Genomic DNA, 23,330 nt, shown 5'->3' with positions numbered 1-23,330 from the left:
TAGTTGCTTAAAATAGTTTTTGAGCCATGATGTGTTTTTTGTCTTCAAGCTGTACTTTCCTTTGTTATCTTGTTTGGCTCTTTCTTATTTTGAGCCATAGATCATAATCTTTTTAAATGTTGCAGGTCTGTTTTATCATTCCTCCCTTGTTTCAGTCTGCTTAACAACAATAGGTACATTCTTCTCATCCAGTGAAATAAAAATATAGAAGCAGTAGTAAGATGATCTGTGCACATCTGCCTCTGCTCTCTGTTGTTTTCCTGTGCTGTTGTTCCATTTCTGGTAATCACAGAGCCACAGAGGTCAATATGTCACTAGAGATTTGAGAGATCTGACTGTGTGTGATGCCAGCCTCGGTGCACTTCCATCTCTATCCACTGCCAGCTCCAACCAGATGGCATTACAGCCGGTGGAAGAGACAAGACAAAGCGTAGTGGACAGACAAAAAAGAAGAGATATAAAATATAATAAGGGATGAGAGTAGTTAAAGATCCACTCAGGGACTGAATGGCTATAAAGCTATATAGGAAGAGAGGGTGTCTCTGCAGTTATACCTATGTTCCATATTCCTGTTTATCCAATATAAGCAAAATGAGACCACTGAGTGGAGACTTTGACTCATAGTCTGTCTACAATTTAAATGAGTTTTATGTGAGAGAGTTGTTTATAATTATGAATGAAAAAGTCAGATTCTTATAACATTTCTTTATTTTATGCATAATGCAAATACTTGTTGTTACATCGGCATCCGTTTAACATTGAGATCAAACATAATTGCCTGTTGATATATCGATAATAAGTGTCTCACATACGTCACATAATCACAGCTGTGTGAAACCAAGTGGTTCAGTGATGATTAAAGCCATATGTTGATAATGCACCTGAGAATATAAAAGCGGCTTCAAATAAAAAATCTTAATATACAATTATAGATGTAAAAACTGGGACAGTTGTGCAGGAGTAGAAATAATATAGAGTATAAAAGGAACAAACAGATCAATAATTGTGCCAGTGCATGTTAAAAACATCTTAACTTCACATTGGTGACATTCTCATGAACATGAAACCAAAACAACAATCAGCAATCACACATTTCCACTATTGCTTCATCTTTGTGCCGCCTGTGCCTTTGGACACTTGTGCGCTGCGTTCTTCCACTGTCCCGGCTGATTTAAGGTGGGAAGAGGGAGCTGGTGTCTGGGGAGCCATAACGTCAGCTCGATTAAGCAGGAATGGTGCTCCGAGTCGCAGACAGATGGAAAGCCGCCTCCCCAAAAGGAGTGCGGATGAAACCCATGGTTTGAGAATTCAGTTTCGGGGGTTAGAGGGGAGTCCTAAATCACGGTGTGGGGGCCTCGCCGCAGTCAAGTGAAATGTTTGATCTCTGAGCAGTTGCAACAGGGTCAGCTGGGCACATGGACCCTGACAGCTGTATGCTAATGAGTGCTGGGTCCACGTGGCCAGGGCTGTGGGCAGGTGGAGGAGAGCGGGGACGGGACCAGCGTTCAGACACTGTGTGAGCTGGACCGTTGTGGGATGTGCGTGTTGTCCTGGTTCCTCTGTGGGCCAGGCAAGAAGACGTGCTCTAAAACACAGCTGAAATCTCTGTTCATTTAGTTCCCTTTGTTGGTACCATTTCAATTTGGTTATTGCTGAATTTGAAAGGCTGTTGGACGCCAGTGCGGTCAAGATGAAGATATTTTGCAGGCTGAACTTGACTTTGGTGAGAAACTTGTTTCTTTGGTTTTGCCTCGGCACATATAACTATAACGTTTGGTTATCAGTCAGTAAGACATAATAGTTATACAGAGGGTGATGTGTGATTATGACTGATGCTGCTCTATCTAAAAAGGGGATTTCTTTTTTGTTTTTCTCTCTTCTTTTCCACCAAGTTGATGAAATGTAGCTTTTACTCTCCAGTGGCCTGTGGTAAGAAGCAGCTGTGGTGCTTGTATATTCTGTAAGAGCTGCTTGTGAATGTGTCAGCAGCCAGGAGACAGGCAGGTTTTTGCATCACATTGCCTCATTGTTTTCACTCAGACCCAAACAGACTACATATTCCCAAAGAGCAATATGGCATTTTTTTCTTTCTAGTATCCCAAAGCTACATGATGCTGCTCATTCTTAATATTAACTAACCACGCTGATCTACAGCAAGCAGCCACAGTAACCAATTTTCTAGCAGTATTTACATTTTTAAAAATGATATTTGGCATGCTTGAATCGCCTGTCTGTGTGCACAGGTTGCCATATGCCCTGTATTACCTTACCCCAAACCAAAGGCCTCTTACACAATAGTGAAACATTACCTGACTTTGAATTCCTGTCTTGGGAATCCATACCAGTGTGGACAAAGCAGATAAGAAAACAGAGAAGGTTTTGGCAGACAGATAGAGAGATGCTCATTTGGCTGTAAAAGGTAAACTAATGAACAGATGGCCGGTGTGGAGAGGATAGATTTTTGTGAAGGCACTTACAGACACATGTCCCAAAGAAAAGGTATTGGGACAGTACAGGTAGTGTTTTGCAATGCACTGGTTTTAGGCAGGCAGGAACTCACTGAAAATTGGATTGTACAACAGAAAAAAAGGCAGACCTCAGCACTAATCACATGTTCCTTGGTGCTGTTTCAACAGGACTTTTCCTACGATGACCCCAAACTGGAGTTCAACGTGGATGCACCCAATGGAGTCGTCATGGAAGGCTACCTCTTCAAAAGGGCCAGCAACGCTTTCAAGACCTGGAACAGGTAAAAAACTAAATATGAAAAGAATGAGGCAGAGCATAAAAGGGGGGCAGTCACCTTACAATGAAAACAACAATCAAATTAAAGCCAAGAAAATAACCACTGCACATGCAAAATAGTTAAAATTGGGTTTTGGAACAAAAAAAAAACGTGTTTTTGGTAAGTTTGATTGTTGAATTATATTTAAAATGAGATTACATTCTGATTCTCAGAGTACCAAATGTTGGTCTTCAGTCTAAGTGGATTTTTGTGCTGAATAAATTTAATGTGCATCATTGTCAGTCAATACACATAGATGTCTTTAATTAAAATTGTGATGAGCAGTGTTTCCCCTATCAGCGCTCATTGGAGCATGCAGACATTTGATTGATCAAATCTCTCTTACGCAGACTAATTTCATACTTTCTTCCCTTCAGGCGGTGGTTTTCTATACAAAACAGTCAGCTGGTCTACCAAAAGAAATTCAAGGTACAGTCTTGTGAGGTTATGTGAAACAGTTGTGTGTATTTCTTAAGCACAGATCAAAGCAGTCGCAGACAGTTTTGAAGTGTTGATCTAATCATGCAGTGAGTAGCTGAGATACCAGAGGTAAATAGATGTATTGAGTTGTCCTTTCTTGACGAGGAGACATGCCTATTTTGTGTTAGTTACCATCACTTTCTTCTGAAAAACCTCTCTTGCCAATGACAGGACTCACTGACAGTTGTAGTGGAGGACCTGAGGCTATGCTCAGTCAAACCATGTGAAGATAATGAAAGGCGGTTCTGCTTTGAAGTGGTTTCCCCCACTAAGTAAGTGTGTCTGTGTGGTTTGGTCCCCAAAAGATAGTTTCATCGAAATCCTGTGAAGTGAATGATCTTTTCAGATTTTCATTTTAGTGCTTAAATTAATGCTTGTGTCTTTTGGACTGAACAAAGTAGCTACATAATATATAGGTTTGTAAAATCAGATGGTTAAGGCGTTTTATGAATGGCATCTGTGAACCTGTAGGAGCTGTATGCTGCAGGCTGAGTCTGAGAAGCTGCGGCAGGCTTGGATCCAGGCAGTCCAGGCAAGCATCGCCTCTGCTTATAAAGACATCGCGGACAATTATTACATTGAGGTACGAACACTGACTTGTATACGCAGAACACACTTACAGCAGTCACTGTCACACTAATGTTAGTGTAACTTGGGCTACAGATCTCTGCTCACCTGATCTCTGACCTCCCCACTCCCTCTTTTCTCCACAGCGCTTGGATCGGACAGCCTCCCCCTCAACAAGCAGCATCGACTCTGCCAGCGAGCCCAGAGAGAGGGGGGAGAGATCTGATAGAGGATTTCGGGGAGGGGGAGAGAGCCTTCTTCAGAGGGTACAGAGCCTTCCAGGCAACGAACTGTGCTGTGACTGCGGCCAAACGGCCCCGTGCTGGGCCTCCATCAACCTGGGTGTGCTGCTCTGCATCGAGTGCTCAGGGATCCACAGGTAACTGCAGTTAACCCTGGACGAGCTGATGTGCAATATATAAGAATATTTTATTACTACAAACTTGTTTTTTCAGTGCTGAATACCTACCTGTTGCAAATCGCTCCAGGAACTCATTCAACTCAAACCAACCTTCGTAGATAAGGCTATTAGAGCAACAACAAAAACATTCCAACATGTTTTCCATCTTTACAGAAATAAAAAATGCACACTTGGCTTTCTTCTATCACACGTCACACTGCAGAAAAGAAAGTATGTCATAGTTTGTTTAGAAAGCTTGTTTGGAAAGCCTTACGGAAGAATTTCTAAAGAGTTTGGACTCGTCTAGTTAACTATCAGACAGATCATCATGCCAAATTTTCCCCCATGTTACAAGTAGAGAAACAGAAAAGTTTGCCATTGTCTTGTGACGTCTGTCACCTCAGGCAGTTAAATCTGATAAAGCCTTGTAGTAAGATACAGACTCTTCTTGCACTTCTCTTGCTTTATATAATATTATCTCTGTCTTTTCATATTTCTTTTAGGAGTTTAGGCGTCCATTGCTCAAAAGTGCGCTCGCTGACGTTAGACTCATGGGAGCCAGAGTTACTCAAGGTGCTTCTCTTCAACACGTTTGCCTGTAGCTTTTCCTTTCCCAGCAGAGTTGCATTTTTTATTCTTTCAGTGAATTGCTAATACACATCGCCGCTTTTTTAAATCCCCTTTTGTCTCTGTGTCTGTCTCCCATCTCTTGCTGGTTTATTCTTCAACATTTAAACCATTTAGCTGATGTGTGAACTGGGAAACACTGTGATCAACCAAATTTATGAGGGAGGCTGTGAGGAGCTAGGAGCCAAAAAGCCTGGACCCTCCAGTTCAAGGTCTGTTTTCCACTCTTCTTTGGATAAGAAAAATAATTACCCACTGTATATTCCATTTTTAGATATCTACGTAGGCTTTACACCACTACAAACTCACAGTAATACAAATGTTTCTGTTGGCTCAAGATGCCTGTTCGTAACGATTTCCCTACAGACAGGAGAAAGAAGCCTGGATTAAATCCAAATATGTGGAGAAACGGTTCCTGAAGAAGATGAGCGGGAGTGAGGCGTTAGTGGAGGGTGAGAGAAAGTCCCGGCCATGGACAGTGAAAAAGTGCCAGCGACACAGCAGCTCTGCTCGGGCCCCTAACAAAGCCCGCAGGAAATACAAACGATACGATCCCAGCAGTGCCTCACCTGCAAACCTTTCAGCAGGTTAGTAGTGGGAATTATCTTCAGTTTGAAGCAAGCTTTACTGCTAGACTCAAGAATCAAGAACTGCAGGACGGACATACAGTATTTTTAGCCCCGACTGAACTCTTGTCATCTCTTGTCCTTCGGCAGCAGCAGCAAAGTTTCGCCGGGACTCTCTGTTCTGTCCAGATGAGTTAGACTCACTGTTTTCATACTTCGACACTGGCTCTGGTCCTCGCAGTAAGTCAGCTCCACACTTAGTTCACACACACATTAGACTTGCAAGATTATTGTAGAGATTCAGTAAGCTGGTTTTCGGATGTTTTTTTACTATAACTAAATGACCCGCAAATCAACTCTGCAGTCCTACCAGTGATGTTGGCGTATGAATGATCAGGTGCAGTGCAGTGTGTGCTGTGTAATGAGTAACGTGTCCGTGCTTTGGCGATGCTTGGCCCCGCAGGTCTTAGCAGCGACAGCGGCTTAGGAGGAAGTACTGATGGCAGCACAGACATTCTGGTTTTTGGCTCAGTAGTGGACAGCGTCACAGAAGAAGGTGAGTCCAGGGTGTATACTGGGTATGTGTGTTGACACAGCAACATCATCCTAATGTTGAATATAAAGGCATTTTTATAGTAAAGGAGAATACTAGTGTCAGTACACCCGTTTACAACTGGATGCAAAGTTTTGTCCCATTTCCTCTTTTGACATAGCAGTGACGTGATTGTGTTTTGTTAAAGATCCCACTGACATCCCATTTCCTTATCCACCCTCAGAGGAAGAGTCGGAAGAGTCATCCAGTGGGGAGGTGGAGATCGAACAGGAAGTATCTTCAGATCCCGAGGACCCGAGGGAACTACATCCTGGGGCGCTTCTACACCGATCTTCCCTTCTACACAACCTGCCACTCATGGCAGAGGCTTTGGCGCATGGTGCTGACATACATGCTGCAAATGAGGAGGAGGAGGGGAAAACACCGCTCATACAGGCTGTTATTGGGGTGAGAGACTGAACTAGACTTAATCCACCAGACATTTGAGAAGGGGTTTAAAAAAAGGTTAATAAACCTAATTAGAGTCACTAAGTTGATTAAATGCAATTTTGTATTGCTCATCAGAACAGTTTGAAACAAAAATGAAATCCATAAATTAAGCTTTACTAAATAAACACCTACTTTTTTTCTGTCTCTGTCCAGGGCTCTCTGATAGCTTGTGAGTTCCTGCTACAGAATGGAGCTGACGTTAACCAGAGGGACATGAGAGGCAGAGGACCGCTGCACCATGCAACTTATCTGGGGCACACTGGGTAAGAAATACCTGCAAAGTGACTTTGCAGTTCTGTGACTTCCTGTTTATGCTCCAACCTGCATGGAAGAAGAATGCGGAAGGCTTAAACATGACATTTGAAACACGAAATATCAGTTCACTATAATTAGTCAACTATGACGAGGACGTGTTTCTTCAAGACAAATCAAGTCAGGACAAATTATAAAAAAGATAAATAATAGACTCATTTGCATATCGTTGGTGTTCTAAACTAATCAGATTTGTTTTGTCTCTGTCTCTGTGTCTGTGTCTTGTTTTGAACAGTCAGGTGTGTCTGTTCCTGAAGAGAGGAGCATCACAGACAGAGTTGGATGAGCAGGGTCACGATCCCCTGAGTATCGCCGTCCAGGCTGCCAATGCAGACATCGTCACCCTGTAAATCATCCAAATTCTTTTTCAGCCTAATATTTGTTTTTTAACATGTGTTACCTAGTTCCCAGTCATCATCCCAGTTAACGTCCATACATCTGCCATCTTTACTCTTTTCCCTACCTTGCTCTCATCCTCTCTCCCTCACCGCTCTCTCCCACCTCACTGAATTCCCACTATCTCAATCCTTTGACTCCATTCACGTCTCCCTTTTCTCATCTTCCTCCCTTTGGTTTTCTGTCCCATTTATGACCTCTGTTTCCATATGTACGCGTCCTCCTGTTCTATTCCTCCTCCTTTACTGTTCTCACTTTCCTTCCGCAGGTTGCGCCTAGCGCGGATGAACGAGGAGATGCGAGAGGCCGAGGCTCCTCTGGGTCAACCAGGTCAATACCCCAGCAGCAGCCCCACAGAACAGCAGTATAGGAAGTGCATCCAGGAATTCATCTGCCTGACCATAGAAGAGTGCTAGTGGTCACCTCTGCATACAGGAGCTCCTGCTCTATTTATATATATTTATTTACATTCTTCCGGACTGGGGACCTAAAATTGTGTAGATGAAGTTGCCCCTAGACACTGATCTCAAGTGTGTATCTTACGTAGATCTAGGCTTACAGGCAACTTCTTGACAGCGTACGAGAAGAGATGAGAGTAAAGCTTGCTCGTTACAAGGGTGCGGTGTGATATAGGGAGACCCCTGATGGACCTTTTTAACTCTACTAACGACACTGTCAGCACCTTCATTTCTCTGCACCACCACTATGTTTCTGCTTGCCAATACTCTGCACCACCCATGCTATGCTGGCTGCATTACATGCACACAGTGAAATGACATCTGCTATTTGATGTTTCGCTTATAGGGTGATTCTTTATAACTTATACTGTGGTGTAACCTCGTTTGAGGATGTGGGTTTACTGCTCTTACCTCTGAATAATCTCGCTGCATTAACCCTCTACACTTTATATTTATCCAGACCATCTGTGCAACATCCAACTTACCCATCTCTTATTAAGCGGAGATGTAAATATAAGTATTTAGAAGTTATATGGATAATCGTTTAACTGTGTGCTGTGGCATGAGGTGAAAAAAGGTATTTGTCTGTCCATCCCTAGCTTGACTGCTTATCCTGTTGAGGGTGGGAGGGGTGGGCTGGACAGCTGGGTACACCCCGGGTACACCCTGATCACATCGCCAGTCTGTCACAGAGCCACACATAGAGGTAGACAGCGTTCATGTTCATATTAACATCTACAGGCAATTTAGAATCACCAGTTAACTTAACATACGTATTTTTGGACTGTGGGAGGAAACCGGGGGGGCCGGAAAGGGAACCCCACACAAACATGGGGAGAAACTCCAACCCAGGACCTTCTTGCTGTGAAGTGGGAGTGCTAACCACTGCTCCATCATGCTGCCCTATGGCATACGTTCCATTACAAAAAGAAAAAAGTGACAAGCTACAGTAGAAGTGGGCAGGGTAGTTTACTGTGTATACACAGTGGGCAGGAGGGAAGATTCAATGTAAAACTGTGACAAAAAAATACTGAAGGGCTTGTGGGGAAGAGACCCTCGTCTGCATTGTAAGATACTTTGTGACCTGAGCGAGTGAGTGAGTGAAAAGGAGAGTAAATGGGTGCGTGTGTGAAAGAATACTGGGAGAGTTCAATAATATGATATTATGATTATGTAAAGGAAAAAAAAGAAACTGCACTTTTCCCATATAGTATTATCATTTTTATTTTCATTTAGGTAGTGTGACTTTTTTTTAACACTGTTCTTGTCCTCTCAAGTTATTGTCTGTTGTCTATTTTATTTGTCTTTTTATTTATGATTATCTCCGTAGAGGATCAGTGCAATGCAGTCTTCGATGCAGTTTTCATCTGCATTTCTATAAATGATTGTCATTTTATGCTGAAAACAGTCTTTAGATTACATCATGTAGTATAAGTCATGAGAAACATAAAAATGATTGCTTTTCTTTCCCCTTTGAAATGGCCTTAAATTGCTTTGAGTAGTATTATTGGCATTTACGTAAACAGCTGAGAGAGATTTTCAGGCATGTGTTGGTTACTAGTGAGGATGAGAACTTGCTAACTAGGTGAAGGTGATGTGATGGATAACCACACCTCCATGTTGTTGTAAATACTAAACCATATCAGTGTCTCTGTTGAGATTATGGAGCACATTTCTTTAGAACAGTTTACACATATACAGTCCTGCCAATAATAATTTAACTTTGATGCAGTATTTACGGTATGATTTTTTTGTTTATAATTAAACATGCTTGGACACAGTCTGAGCCTGAAGGACAGAACGTGCGTCAACTGTCTGAATACTTAGGGTCTGGGATCTGTATGTATCTGGCTTCTCTCGCTGGTCATTGCTGACATTATTCTCTGCATGCTCTGCCAGAATTATTTTTGGGACGTTTAACATCGTTTGCATTATGAGCATGGTAAAATAATTTTCTACGGTTTGATCATGTCGTGTAGTGCAGTCCTGTGAAATAAGCATGCACTACCATGACCCCTCTGGTGTCAGACGTTTCTTCCTTTTTGCACCTCTGTGCCATTCGTCCACCCACAGACCAAACCTACGGTGACTTTATCATTCCTTTTTTATGTTAAATTCCACACACACAAACTGTAAATGTTATTTCATTATTTAGTGTTGTGGTTTTATTTTCCTCTGCCAAAGACTTTTTAAAGGGAACGTGTCTGATGTTGTATCATATCACCCTTTTTTTAAACGGAAACTGTTCAGAGTAGATGAAGCCTAGTCTTACCATGCTTTGTGAAGTGACAGAGTGGTAGAAACACTGTTGGTGTGCTCACATGTTCAGAAGAAGTGACAGGAATTGGACGTACCTGAGGGATTTTGATACGGCAGGTGTTATATTCTGCATTAGTTCAATGTACTGCAAGTAGAACCAATCTAGAGGGTGATGTGAAGCTACTGTGACCGAAATGTTAAAGGTCCACACCCTAGAGGAAGTATTAAATGTTGTGTTCATTGTGTGTATAGACATAGAGGTGGTTAAAGGTGCTGTTCAAAGGAAACATGCTGTAAATAGCACACTTTGTGTATTTTAAATGAACGCCAACAGCCTGCCTCTCAGCATTCAATCACAGATCCTGATTGTCTGGTCTGTTTCATGTTTGTTGTTTTGTAAGAGAATAAAACACAACCTGTCAGGCAGAACCATAACAGGGTACTGCATTACATGGAGGCATTTGTCTGTTGACTGACATTTGGATATCTTTGGAATAATTTTCTTCCTTGTCTTTACGAGCACTGAGGGGAAAAAAACAAAATGCATACAATAAAACAGAGAAACTCTTGATGAACTAACCCTGCTTCCTGCTTTTTGCTCTCATTTCTGGTCCCTGTCTTGTGTCTTAATTGTAACATTCTCTCAACATTGCAGCAGCATATTTGAAATTCAAATGATTTATTAATAAAATGGTAAATTCGGGATATCTAGCTGTGTTGAAACATCAGATGTCGGGAGAATGCTACTTTGAAGAATCTGGTTCGATGTGTCTATTTGGTCCGTAACAAAAATTTGCGTACCACTTGACTTATTCAAAGCAATACAACTTAACCTTAAGGCCAGTATATATAATTGAGGTTTAAACATGGTCCATGTTATATCTAAAGAAAAATAACTGCTGCAACACTGTGCCTTGAATAATTCAGTGTCTCCAGTGTATAGAACATTTACATAGTCTAACATGCCAGAAATGTCACGACGCCTTACGCTAAATTCAAACATCACATGTCCACCTAAAGCAATCACTGACATATCATTGCTTCTTTTACCACAGGGGTTGACACGAGCAGCAGAAGAGTTAAAGCCAAGGATGCTCGGGATAGAGTGAGTGAAGCATCCTGTGCAGTCCTCTTAGGGGACTAGTGTGATTATTTCTGCTTCTGCTGGTTGTGGGTGGTCTTGAAGGTGTCTTGGTCTGTCGCCCTTTCTGTCATACTCTAGACACGCACACACACTGTGAAAAACTTTAGAACTGTTTTTTATGGTGCATTGCATGGTGCATTTAGGAGTACACAGGAATCGTTAGTGTTCCAAACTAAGCTGTAATGCATCATTCATATGCATTTGAGAACGGGTAAGTACATAACACTTCTTACACTAAAATGTGAATTAGAATATTTAGCACCCAGGTATCACTTGAATAAACTAGAGAGAAAAAGGTTGCCTGGGTAATGCAGTAGTGAAAAGGACAGGATGCTCACCACTCTTTCCCTGCACGTTTTAAAATGTATGTTACCTTAATTAAATTACCTCATCTAGAAGTGTAATCTGTAAAAAAAAAAAGTGCAAAACATATTTGGAAAAGACCTGCAAAAGATTTACTGTTACATGATGTTTTAGAGAAGAAAGAAGAATCACTCTTGAAGGAAAATGTGCCACCAAGTTAGAATGACAGCTTCACTTCATAGGCTTTGGGGTATTTGGCATCATAAAGGTTTTTTTCTTTCTTCCTGAATAGTGAAATCTGGGTGAATGGTGGTTGGTGTGTTACTTACTGATATTTTTAAAAGAAGAAAAAAAGAGTGATCACTGCAGCCCCCACAGTGGCCCACAGTGTAACATTCCCCTCCTTGACTACAGTATTCCCTATTGCAGGTGATATCTCCTGTGTTGATGTCTTTCGCGAGTTTTCTATCCTCGCGTCTCTCCAGCCCGAGAAGTTGAGGAGAAGGAGCATACAGTTCAGCTGCTGCAAGAAGCCAGTGGCCACTGCTAGTCACCACGTCATCTAATGACCTCACATGATACAAGACACGATTCTGGGTCTGCCAAATTGCCAAAACCTCTAGACCCTTAAAGCTATATATCACGCTTATAATTGTCCTCAATTTCTCTTGTACATATACAGTATTTGTATACTGAAACATGTTATATTGTTTTAACAGTTAATTTGCACATTGCGGTATTTGAGTTGACACCAGTTTGGGTAATGGCAATGACTTAACAATAGCGTTCTCTCAGCACAGCAAAAGAAATGCAAACATACCATGGTGTTTTTAAAGGGGCACTCTCACAATTTGTATTGCACTTGCATAAAGTTGGACTCTCAAGAATAGAACAGAATTAAAAAAGGAACAAAACATGAGCTTGCTTAAGTATCAAGCCTAATAAAAACACTGAATGACACATTATCCTCAATTGCGCATGAACATGTATTATGTTTGATTCTCCGTGCTTTGTGAACCCCCATAAATTTCTCGGTGTCACATTCACCCTAAAATGTTTAATCTCCATACAGAAGCCAGGATAACCATAGCCATAACTGGATTCATTTTTAGACATAGAAAAGCTTTCTTGAGAGATACAGAAAACATACAAATGTCTCCACAATATAAATTATGCTCTGTGATGAGTAACTTAACTTGATGATTAAAATTAACTAAACTGCACTTTTTAAAATATTTTGTATAACTTTAGTTTGCAAATCTGCAAATCTGATTGAATGATTTTCAAACTGCAGTGTGGAAGAAATAAAAATGAATGTATTCAATGGCATCTTGGAATGATATCTGCATCTTTCTTTTTAAAATCTGATTCTTCATGCTATTATACAGTAGCTATAGCAACATGACACTTTATGAAGCAACAAAAAGCAAAATCAGTCAGAAAATCTGAGCTGGTTTAGCAGATGTTGCAGAAAAGTCCTTGAAGTGACACAGATGAATTTTTAGGTGTGTGTCAGGTGTGTGGAGATGATAATAATTAATTACAAATTGTAAGTATGGATATTATAATTATTATTCTTTGTATTCAAAGGTTACAATATTTAGTAAATATGATCAGGCTTTTAAATATTCATAATTAGACATAATATTCCAGGTCAACCGGTGACAGTAATGCGCCTTTCAACCTGTTATAATGACACAAAAGAAGAAAACAACCGGAAGTGTCATTTTTCCTGCTCCTGGCAAAAGCTAAAGCTACGTCGGTGTCATCGTCTTCTCGGTTTGGGGTTTGACAGCAGACACAACAGCCTTATTTCGTGTCTAGTCACGAATATCTATTCTCACTGGGGTCTCTGGAGAGGTATGTCTGTGCTACACGCCCTCTAGTTTGTAAATTTGAGAGACCTGGGGTGTCAGTTCTCGGTAGTGAGAGAAGTGTTTGTGCTAGCCGCTGCTAACGCTAGCTAGCTAAACATAGCCGTGGCCTGGGTTAGCTGGCGTTAGTCGGTGGTGGCTAACACAGTAGCTACACACAGACATGACTGTACCAGTACATACTAGCTTCATCTGGGTGAACGTTACTTAAGTTAGCCTCGCTGAAAGGACGATGATGACACCCTGTAATTAATAAAAATCGTCAGACACATATAATGTCATTCCGCATTTTGTGTGCACTTGGTGTTTACAGTCCGCGGTCGAGTAACTTCCTGATATTTGTCTAACTTATCGATCTGTTTAGTTTAACATTACCCAGTCTAGCTTGCCAATTTGCGGATTAGCCTTAGCTAACAGAAGTTACTTTAAGTAGTGTCTTATTTAACAAGGAAGTGGCACGGAGATAAGTTCACGTACAACCTATTAGCATTAAATGTCAGCTGTTAGCCACATGATACTGGGTCAGTGGTGCAGTTAGCAAACAGTGGAGTTATCTCGAGTTCAGTGGGCTCAAGTGCACAGAAACTACATGTAGTTAAATTCAGTTTCACCTAAAACATCATATGTAGCTAAATACAGTGTCGAAATACTAGTATTCCCACGTATTTCCATTTTAAAGTTTAAGATTTTTCGTTTACCTGGCATGGCATGGAAAATTAATTTGTACTGTATCATCTAACAACAATTCAAAGTGCTTTACATAAGACATCAGAAAGATTTGACATGTAAAGCGGAAGCATGACAAAATACATAAGGTCTCATTTTGTTTGAATAATGACCCAACATCCAATATCAATCAGGTTACTATCAATTATGACAAAGATGAGCAACACACTCACTTATTAGAAGCTGAAAACGAAATGTTTTGGCATTTCTTCTTAGAAAATGATCAAATACCTTTTGATCAACTAATCACTGCCGCTCTGTATAGTATATATTTTAAAGGAGTCAAACTGTATATATTTTAAAGTGCATTTACTGTGCATTAACATGATAGATGTGATCAACAGTGGCAAGTTGGTTAATTTTAGTGATTAAAAAATTTCAAGCAAAAATGATGATGAGGTCCTACAATTTAATTTAATTCAAGTATTGCTGTAATTCAGTAGTCTATTTAGAGTGCTTCTACAACGAACTGAAACAATAATTTGAATAACAGTTTTGTCAGTCAACAAATAAAATTAATCTGTGGCATGTATGAAAAGAAGCTTCTTGAATGTGAGATTTTGGCGCATATCTACATTTTAATGGATTTTGAGTCACTCTTACTTACTAAAGTGACTGACATTCATTTCATCATCAATAAAAAATAATCCATAGATACAGTCAATAAATGCAGAGTTATCTCCGACATTTTAAACAAATATTAATCAAACAAGACTAATCCTCAGAAGAACAGTAACAAGTTAACCTTGATGATCCACATGCTCGCTATCAACAGTTTTAATTGTAAACTTGCTCCCAGATGGCTAGTGCGTTACAATGATTACTAATTAGAATAATCACATATATGTGTTTCTCTGCCAAGTGCTTGCTAAGTCTTTTGCCTGTCAAACCATTATTTTGGCTAATGCTTACTTATCATTTCCGTTTGTTTTCCACACGCTGTACTTCCTGCTTCGTAATGACCACTACACTATCATCATATATTTTGCACAGTCATGTCTGCAAAGTTTGCCAACATAGATACATTAAGATATAATATATAAAATATGCATTTTAAGGTTTTTACTGAATGGCAGTGACAGGTGAAATGGTGTTCTGTACATTGAATATAAGACACACAATGTTAATCCAAGTAAAAGGCTGAGTTTCCAGAAAGCTAAATCTAAGTTGAAAAGTCTGCAGCGAAGGTCAGGTACACATTAAACGACTGTGAAGTTGTTCCACAGTAACAGATTTTGAAACCATATAAATTTCAGTATTTCCCTGTTGCATGTGCTCTAAATCTTCAGATGAACAACAACGGGAATAAGAGAGCTCCAACCACAGCCACTCAGCGACTTAAGCAGGATTACCTCAGGATAAAGAAAGACCCCGTGCCTTACATCTGCGCAGAACCTCTCCCCTCCAACATCCTAGAATGGTAAGCTGTTCATCCTGGCCTACATCCAGAAATCACCACCACCATGATAACATGCTGCATTACGGTGCTCTAACTTGGAATTCTGTATGTTAATGGTAATCTGTCCCTTTGTCATTGTAGCTCTTTTTACTAAACAATTCTGTACACCAATCTGTCTATATTTCCAAAACATACTAGCATATTTACACAGCAAATTTGTAACAACAGACACAATAGTGGTTAAACAAAGCCCAGGGTTCTAAATACAGGTTTAGTTATAAATGTTCTTATCTGTCTCTGAAATGTGATGGAGAATCTGGTTAAAAAATATAATTTAGAAAATACTGTTTGTTAGTGATGGGTTGAGGTTAGCAAACTATTTAACTCATGAAACACTATCAGTTATACTTGTATCCCACTTATTTACTGCTTTAATCAGTAGAAGCAGTAAACACTGACTAAATAAGCAATTATCTAATAACCAATAATTGACTAGAACAAGTATAAGTTAGATAATCAGAAAGGCACAAGGACAAAGTACAGCCTCTTGATTGATCTTTGAGTTATGCCCTTAGTTAATGACAGTTATTTCTAGCGAAAATGTGCTTCATCCCTTGGATTTGTTGGCTTTCTGTGCCTAAATAAAAAGAAATAATAAACCCATATACAACGCCTATAAAAAGTATTCACTCCCTTGGATGTTTCATCCTTTTATTGACATTATAAATCAATCATGGTCAAGAAAAGTTGGTGACTTTGACAAAAACATTTCAGAAAAATACCTCATTAATATCAATAAAGTGAAAACATATTTCTACAAAGTAATGTCAATTAAATAAAAATATATGAGGTGAAATCAGTGTTTGCATTAATATTCACCCTTTTCAGCTCAGTATTTAGTAGATGTTCCTTTGGTTGAAATCACAGCATGGAGTCTGTGTGGATAGATCTCAATTAGGCTTGCACATCTGGACACTGGCATTTTTGTCAGGTTGCGTGGGTGTGAACAGGCCTTTTCAAGTCCATCCACAAGTTCTCTATTGGATTGAGGTCTGGGCTTTGACGGCGCCACTCCAGAACGTTCACCTTGTTGTCAGTAAACCATTTCTGTGCAGCGCTCTCTTTATGCTTTGGGTCATTGTTTTGCTGGAAAGCAAATCTTCTCCCAAGCTGTAGTTGTCTCATCAGACCAAAGAACCCATTTCCACTGCACCATTGAGTCTTTCACAGCTTGATATTGCCCATTGGCGAACTCAAGCCCACGTTCTCATAAAGCTGCACAGTCTCTCTTATCTCAGTTGCTGAAACTTGTAACTTTATCAGAGTAGTTACTGGTGTGTTAGTGGCCTCTCTCTCCACGCTCACTCAGTTTGCGTGGACGGCCTGTTCTAGGCAGATTTAGACATGTGTGATACACCTATCATTTCTTGAAGATGGATTTCAGTGAACTCCGAGTGATCTTCAGTATCTTGGAGATTTTTTTGTATCCATCCCCTGACTTATGCTTTTCAATGACCTGCCAGGAATGCTGAATAACAAGAAATAAGTTTCCTTTGACTGAAATCACTTGATGCAAACGCTAATTCACATTACATATTTGTATTTAATTGACATTACTTATAAGTCGCCATCTTTTATTGACCATGACTGATTTATGTCAACAAAAGGATGAAACATCCAAGGAGGTGACTGTATATACCCACTATCATGGACTTTCCACTGAATTTCTTCAGTACAGTGTATGTATAGCAAGTTCAAATGAAAGCAGGTGTTTTCACGTGTGCAAATAGTTTTTACAGGAGGTGTAAATGACCTCATCTTGACCACATAATAAAGATAAGCTGAAGTCAAATATTTAGCCAAGTAATCAACAGCCAAATTTGAAATGATTGATTCTTCTGCAAAAAATCCTCTGCTATACCCCACTGAGAATCTTAAGTAATCTCTTATTTACCAGTGCTTGACCTTCATCCTGGGTTCAGTCAGGATCTACTTTGTACAGTTATACATTTATACATGTGCTCACATACTATAATGTGCAGTTGCAGTTATTATATGTACACCTTTGGTAGTGATGCTTTTATTACTTCATGTGTTAACTTTAACACCACCTCAGTGTTCAGGGTGTATAAAACACTTGTACTCTGTTTTTTTATAGTATGTGTTTTATCAGTTACACATTGAGTCAGTTATTTCTGTAGAATAGATGTTGACTCACGTCGAGGTATTTTCTTTCTTTGTAGTTTCATTTGCTGTTTTACTGCTCACTTGTCACAGCCTGTCATTCTTGAGAAATAAGCATTGTGGGTACACATTATCCACAATTATTGTACTTATACTCAAATACAGTATTTGTTTCTACTTTTATTTAACTTTTAGTTAACCCGTTAACGTCTGCTAATATTATAAAGAGGACTTGCCGAAAAGGTACCAAAAGTTGCAGACAAGGCAAAGTTATCATTGTCATTTATAACACATAAAAGATAATAAGACTAAAGTGGCTAAAACCGGAGTCATTTACTGTATCATATAAACTTGTTTTATTTGGTTAGTGATAGCTCATTTGTTCATAAATAAAGGCTGTTTGCTTCCAGTTGGGTCTTTGTCAGGGTAAAATAAACGGTAAACATGGTGCAATATATCCAGTACCCACAGACAGAATACATCTGTGGTTTGGAGTTGATTCACTTATGCTGCACCTGTTTTAGACTGATGGTCAAAAACTAAAGAGGATAGCTGAGATGTTATACTGTACTGATATTTTATATAGCTTTTATAAGTTAAAAAAAAAATTGGCAGATTATTTCATAACAAAATAATGTGCCTCTCAATACGAATGTAATTCTTGAAAATGTTGAAGACGTGGAAAAACATTTAGGTGAAAGAGTTAATATAATTTTGGGTTATTTCTAACCTGCATTACGAATCTAGAAGAAAAAAACTGTCTATTGAAACCAAAACCTATTAATAACAAAATTTAGGAAGCAACAGCTACCTAATATTTTGTCATTATTTTCTCCTCTCTAGGCATTATGTAGTCAGAGGTCCTGAGAAAACTCCATATGAAGGTAAAACCTACAGACATCATGTTAACAAACATGTTTGGTTCAGTTAGTTTCTATTCATTGGTATATATTTAACTTTTAGACAAGTTGATTCCTGCTCCTCCCTGTGATTTCTAAACTATTTGTCATGCTACAAAAAGGAAGCAGGAATCTGGAATTAATGAGGAGCCATCTGACTCACATTTTCTGTCTCGACTTAAACTGACAGATGTGACACAATATGTGACGTTTGTTTGTACTTAGGAGGATATTATCATGGAAAACTCATATTTCCTCGAGAGTTTCCTTTTAAACCACCAAGTATCTATATGATTACGCCAAATGGGAGATTTAAGTGCAATACAAGGTATGAATGTTTTGTCATTTTTAATTATCTTGTTATTATTATTATTATTATTATTAATATATAATATTTTGTATCCTTGCTCCTTTTTATAACTTTGCCTGTTTCCACCACAGGTTATGTTTGTCCATCACAGACTTCCATCCAGACACGTGGAACCCGGCATGGTCTGTTTCCACGATCCTCACAGGTCTGCTCAGCTTCATGGTGGAGAAGGGACCGACCCTCGGGAGCATCGAGACATCGGACTACACGGTTATTACAACAAATATCATAAAACCTTTTAGGGCTTGACATGAACATTTTTCCTCATTAGAGGTGTTGTGTTTGCATCCACTCACACTGTGATGTACCCTGGCTGCGCACTACACCAGCTACAGCATCTACATGTAGTGTCGTAATGTCCGATTGCAATTAGTTTATTATTTCAGATGCCTTTTGAGAAAAAAGCAGCCCACCAAAGAGGCAAGTGGGAATGATCCACTGCTAATCCACCTGCGTTTGGTGGCTTCGTGGGTGTTAATGTCGAGCCTTGAGAATAGTCACAATAAACAATCTCTGAAGCTTCAAATATTTGATGTGCATTTTTTGTCTTTTCCAGAAAAGACAGCTGTCAGCCCAAAGCCTGGCCTTCAACCTCAAGGATAAAGTGTTCTGTGAGCTGTTTCCGGATGTTGTCGATGTAAGGATGAAGCGAACCGTACCTTTCTGTTCTTCTCTCTCCTTTTTTGTTCTTGTTGGTCTAATATTCTGCCATCTTGTTCTCGACCTGCAACAGGAGATAAAGCAGAAACAGAAGGCCCAAGAAGAGTTAAGCGCCCGCACTCAGCCTCTCCCATTACCTGATGTGGTGCCCGACGGTGACCCTCAACAGGCCCACTACGGCCTCCCTGCCCTCAACGGAGGTCCCATCCCACTCGGGGGTGCCAATCCCGCTCCTGGCCTGCAGCAGGCCAATCGCAACCATGGACTTCTAGGTGGTGCTCTAGCCAACCTGTTTGTGATTGTAGGCTTTGCAGCGTTTGCCTACACAGTCAAGTACGTGCTGAGGAGCATAGCCCAGGAGTGAGAGGGGCCGGTGTCTTAGGGCGATGGTCCCTCCTGCAGACGAGCCAGCTAGTGGACTCCACATTCTACAAACACACTACGTGGGGGAGGGATGTTCAGTCCAGGTTTAAACCCCTCCACAACCACCACCACCACCACAATGGACTTTGAAAGACGGAAACTCAAAGCCAACCCTCCCAGGAAGGTTTGAGAGAAGGAGGTGGGGGAGTGGACGGGTGTGGCGCTGGGGCGAAAGGGATTTGAGGGGCTTATTAAAAGGGTTGTGATCCATTCTGTGCTTCAGTGGTTTATATCGGTTGTAGGAACAAACTCGGCTCATGGGTTGTAGGAGAGCGTAGAACTGAGAAAACACCTGGAGAGCTGGTCACAATGTCAGAAATAGGTGAAATGAAAGTCAGCATTGTTGTCCCACACTATCATAACTTTCCAAGGCCTTACTGTTTATTTAACTGTTAAATAGATTATTATCAAAGCAGGTTTGCTTCCAATCACTTCCAGAGAACGTAGTTCTGCTGTTTCCTGGTAATCATTTGATTGGCAGGACTAAGCACCAAGTCGACTCCAAGTTAACAGAGAAGTGGAGCCACGATGATGTGTACCTAGTATTAGAAGCATCTTCTGCTTAATTTGTTCAGTGACCTTCAGCTGTTGATTCATCAGAGACTTGTTTTTATGCATTTATAAGCAGTAGAGTCGAACATCAGGTTTCAATAATCCGCTGCCACCATTAAGGAACTGGTTTCTCTTGCTCTCCATTTTTCTACGTCACAGCCATTGAGTTGTTTGTGCAGAACGGAGACATGTACGTGAGGCTCAGGATGTTGCACATACACTTGAAAAAAATCCCAGTCTGCAACATTACCTTGTGTACCTGTTGACAATCTACGTGTATATATAGAGAGTGGGAATTGGACATCACAGGAAAAGCCCTGTGGTGCTTGTTGATTTATGACTTGTGCACGTTCAGATGGGGGGGGGGGGGGTCCAAAAACACATTACAAAATGATAGAAAGAGAACCTGATACACTTGTCAGCACTTCTGCATCTTAGTGTTTTGGGCTATTTTCTGCACCAGAAAACACCTTTGGATCTGAGCAAGTAGTGAAGAAAGTAGTCTCTCTACACCAGAGTATTGACAAGTGTCCCAATTATGTGTAGAAAAATGTGAGTCCAGTTCTCTCGAGCCAACCCATGAGCCAAGCAGTGAACCCCAGTGTCCGCACAGAAGTAAATGCAGACCAGTACCTTTTTAAATTGGCTTAGCTGACCAATATAGCACCACTCTATATAGGTCCAAGTAAGGAAACACGTAAACAGAACCAACATTTTGCCTCTGTATATTCATTTCTCAGATTTTTGTTTTCTTTCATTTTATTCTGTTTATTTATAGAGAGAGTTTCAGCTTGTCTGTCAGGGTTCTGAAGAAGTATCTAGTGTTCGCTAGACTCGTCTATTGTGGGCAGACTCAGACAGGTCATGGCACAGCCCCACATTTTTGCTGATAAATTCCTGTTGTGCATTGCGGTTAGTAAAGATGGTTCTACTGTGTATCTACTGTTTCAACAGAAAAATGGTCTGACAGCAGAAAATTCACCTTTTTATTGCTCTTCTTTTCTTGGCGCCATCTCAAAAAAAAAGAAAAAAAAAAAAAGACCGATGATGATGATGATGATGATGATGATGATGATGATGATAGGAGTGCGTCTGTGTGATTATACAGCAAATGCCCAAATTTCCATGCTTCAGTTAATCTTGTGTGACATTGTATGTTTTCATAGTAAATGCAAATAAATTACCCTGCGTGGCGGGGCATTTTAGAAAACCTTCCTTTAAACTCCTTCTGCGGCAAACCACACTTAAATGTGTCCATAACCTTCAGCAAATTATGTTTTAATGAAGTCAAAGTTTTATTTTCCTCCTTAACACATGCTTTAAATCAGAATGAGATTCCTCGCAGCCTGCAATTATAAGATTAGATAACAAACAGGTTGGGGAGGTTGAATGTTTGCACTTGGGTAAGAGTAGAGTTCCACAGAAGCTTGTTTACCTGTAGATGACTCTTCCTTGGAAATGCTGGAGTGACTTCTTAAGCGTGCGCAGCAAAGCTCTCTCAGTTCAGCAGAAGCTTCATCCTGTGTAGTATCGTACGTCCTCTGTCTATCCTACAAGTAAGTGTTGTGTTCTGCCTTAGTGCTGTAGTAATAATAATAATACTATGCTTTAATTATTTTATTTAAGAGCATTTATTATTAGCAGATCTTTATATTTTTATTCATGTCACTGTTGATTATTTCATGTCATGCCCTTTACTAATTTGTTTCTATGCTGTGTGCTGAAGGTTTTGAAGGGATTCAGTCCTCTTTCACTCCATCCTCTACGTTTACCGAAGTCAACATGTTCATCAGTGAAGAGCTCGAGTGTGTTGTGTGCTGCTACGAGTATTCCCGCAGTTATCGGGTCCCACGCATGCTTCACTGCAACCACACGTTCTGCTCCCCCTGCCTGGAGAGGCTGTCCAAGCTGGACGGAGTCATCCGCACAGTCGCCTGCCCTCTGTGCCGCTGGATTACCTGCACCCGGTCCAGCCTGGCTCTGCCCGGGTCCCTGTGGGTCAACACGGAGATCTGGGACCAGATTGCAGAAGAGAAGCAGGCGAGAAAATGTGAATCATTGGAGGATGTAAACTTCACAAAGACCCAAATGATCACGTCAGCACTTAGGTACGTATTTTAAAACTGTATCTGTGCTTCAGTTTTTATTGTGTAATTTTTAGCACTGTTTACCGTTTCAGGTAGGAATCCTAAACACATCTGTCTCTCTCTTTTTTTATTTAGCCCCAGTCCAAGGCACTCTGGTTTCATGTCCAAACTCCAAAACATATTCAAGTGTGTGATGCTGCAAGGAGAACAGTTGGATAATTGCTGACATTTAAACAGCAGAGAGTGACGGCAGCTTCTCGTTTCCTTGTTTTCCTCGTTTGACTTAACTGGCCTGGTGGCTCTTGTACAACTTGCACAACTTGCGCGTCTGCAGCAGCACAGTCGCCTTTAAGAGCCACGTCAGAGGCTGCTTTTGAGGAGCCAAGGCCTGAACAGCCTAATGTGGAGTGTTTAAAGTTCTTTTTGACCTGAACTTGAAAGGACTGCACTGACTGTAAGTCAAGTTTTCATCTGTGAATTGTTATTTAACCACTTTAAGAGTAACTGTGAAATATAAGTAACTCATTAAGTCAATCAAAACACTGTTTACTGAGCTGAAGTGTAACATAAGAAACGTAGAGGTTTTGTAATGTAAAATTATTTATATGCAGTAAATTATTTACTTTTTTTGCCACTTTTAATCTGATCTGATATTTTTCTTTACTCTATATTATGAAGGATTCAAGTAATAAAATGAAATGTATTCAGATATATTTCTAAACTGTTAATAAACTCTTTTAAACTTTATTGTTCAAAAGTAGCTCTTGACCAGTGTCCACCACTTATTTCTCTTAGAACGGCTGCGTCGTATGTAAAA

The 23,330-nt window shown here is 40.2% G+C and overlaps 3 protein-coding genes across 6 annotated transcripts in view; all 3 read left to right on the top strand.

The window, feature by feature from the left end:
• Nucleotides 1-12,668, top strand: part of LOC113154812 (arf-GAP with coiled-coil, ANK repeat and PH domain-containing protein 3-like) — a 45,387-nt gene extending 32,719 nt beyond the window's left edge. The window contains exons 11-26 of one of the 3 annotated variants that reach the window (XM_026349192.1): nt 2,637-2,749; nt 3,163-3,214; nt 3,437-3,537; nt 3,737-3,848; nt 3,979-4,211; nt 4,736-4,805; nt 4,977-5,071; nt 5,226-5,446; nt 5,576-5,665; nt 5,889-5,981; nt 6,202-6,425; nt 6,621-6,730; nt 7,015-7,125; nt 7,444-7,505; nt 10,948-10,997; nt 11,769-12,668. In XM_026349192.1, the coding sequence (XP_026204977.1) occupies nt 2,637-2,749; nt 3,163-3,214; nt 3,437-3,537; nt 3,737-3,848; nt 3,979-4,211; nt 4,736-4,805; nt 4,977-5,071; nt 5,226-5,446; nt 5,576-5,665; nt 5,889-5,981; nt 6,202-6,425; nt 6,621-6,730; nt 7,015-7,125; nt 7,444-7,505; nt 10,948-10,997; nt 11,769-11,837 (1,806 nt within the window). In that variant the 3' untranslated portion in view covers nt 11,838-12,668. Of the gene's footprint in view, nt 1-2,636; nt 2,750-3,162; nt 3,215-3,436; nt 3,538-3,736; nt 3,849-3,978; nt 4,212-4,735; nt 4,806-4,976; nt 5,072-5,225; nt 5,447-5,575; nt 5,666-5,879; nt 5,982-6,201; nt 6,426-6,620; nt 6,731-7,014; nt 7,126-7,443; nt 11,038-11,768 lie in introns of those variants that run through there. The other 2 variants (XM_026349191.1, XM_026349193.1) reach the window with 2 other exon arrangements.
• Nucleotides 12,669-13,042: 374 nt separating this feature from the next.
• On the top strand, nt 13,043-20,809 carry ube2j2 (ubiquitin-conjugating enzyme E2, J2 (UBC6 homolog, yeast)). The gene is made up of 7 exons (XM_026349194.1): nt 13,043-13,199; nt 15,229-15,359; nt 18,366-18,406; nt 18,647-18,749; nt 18,863-19,001; nt 19,348-19,428; nt 19,525-20,809. Exons 2-7 carry the CDS (start codon nt 15,229-15,231, stop codon nt 19,813-19,815), a joined length of 786 nt encoding a protein of 261 aa, XP_026204979.1. The 5' UTR covers nt 13,043-13,199; the 3' UTR covers nt 19,816-20,809.
• A 951-nt stretch (nt 20,810-21,760) lies between these two features.
• Nucleotides 21,761-23,260, top strand: LOC113154815 (E3 ubiquitin-protein ligase RNF186-like). 2 transcript variants are annotated; one of them, XM_026349196.1, is made up of 3 exons: nt 21,761-21,982; nt 22,153-22,534; nt 22,649-23,260. In XM_026349196.1, the coding sequence occupies exons 2-3, from the start codon at nt 22,209-22,211 to the stop codon at nt 22,737-22,739; spliced, it is 417 nt and encodes a 138-aa protein (XP_026204981.1). In that variant the 5' UTR covers nt 21,761-21,982; nt 22,153-22,208; the 3' UTR covers nt 22,740-23,260. The 2 variants fall into 2 exon arrangements, with proteins under 2 accessions (XP_026204981.1, XP_026204980.1); XM_026349195.1 differs by lacking the exon at nt 21,761-21,982 and having other exon boundaries at nt 21,995-22,534.
• The last annotated feature ends 70 nt before the right edge of the window (nt 23,261-23,330 follow it).

The sequence above is a fragment of the Anabas testudineus genome, chromosome 5, assembly GCF_900324465.2.
Source record: "Anabas testudineus chromosome 5, fAnaTes1.2, whole genome shotgun sequence".
In the NCBI taxonomy this organism is placed as follows: domain Eukaryota; kingdom Metazoa; phylum Chordata; class Actinopteri; order Anabantiformes; family Anabantidae; genus Anabas; species Anabas testudineus.
The sequence above is the reverse complement of the archived record's forward strand: the minus strand, read 5'-3'. Positions and strand labels throughout refer to the sequence as shown.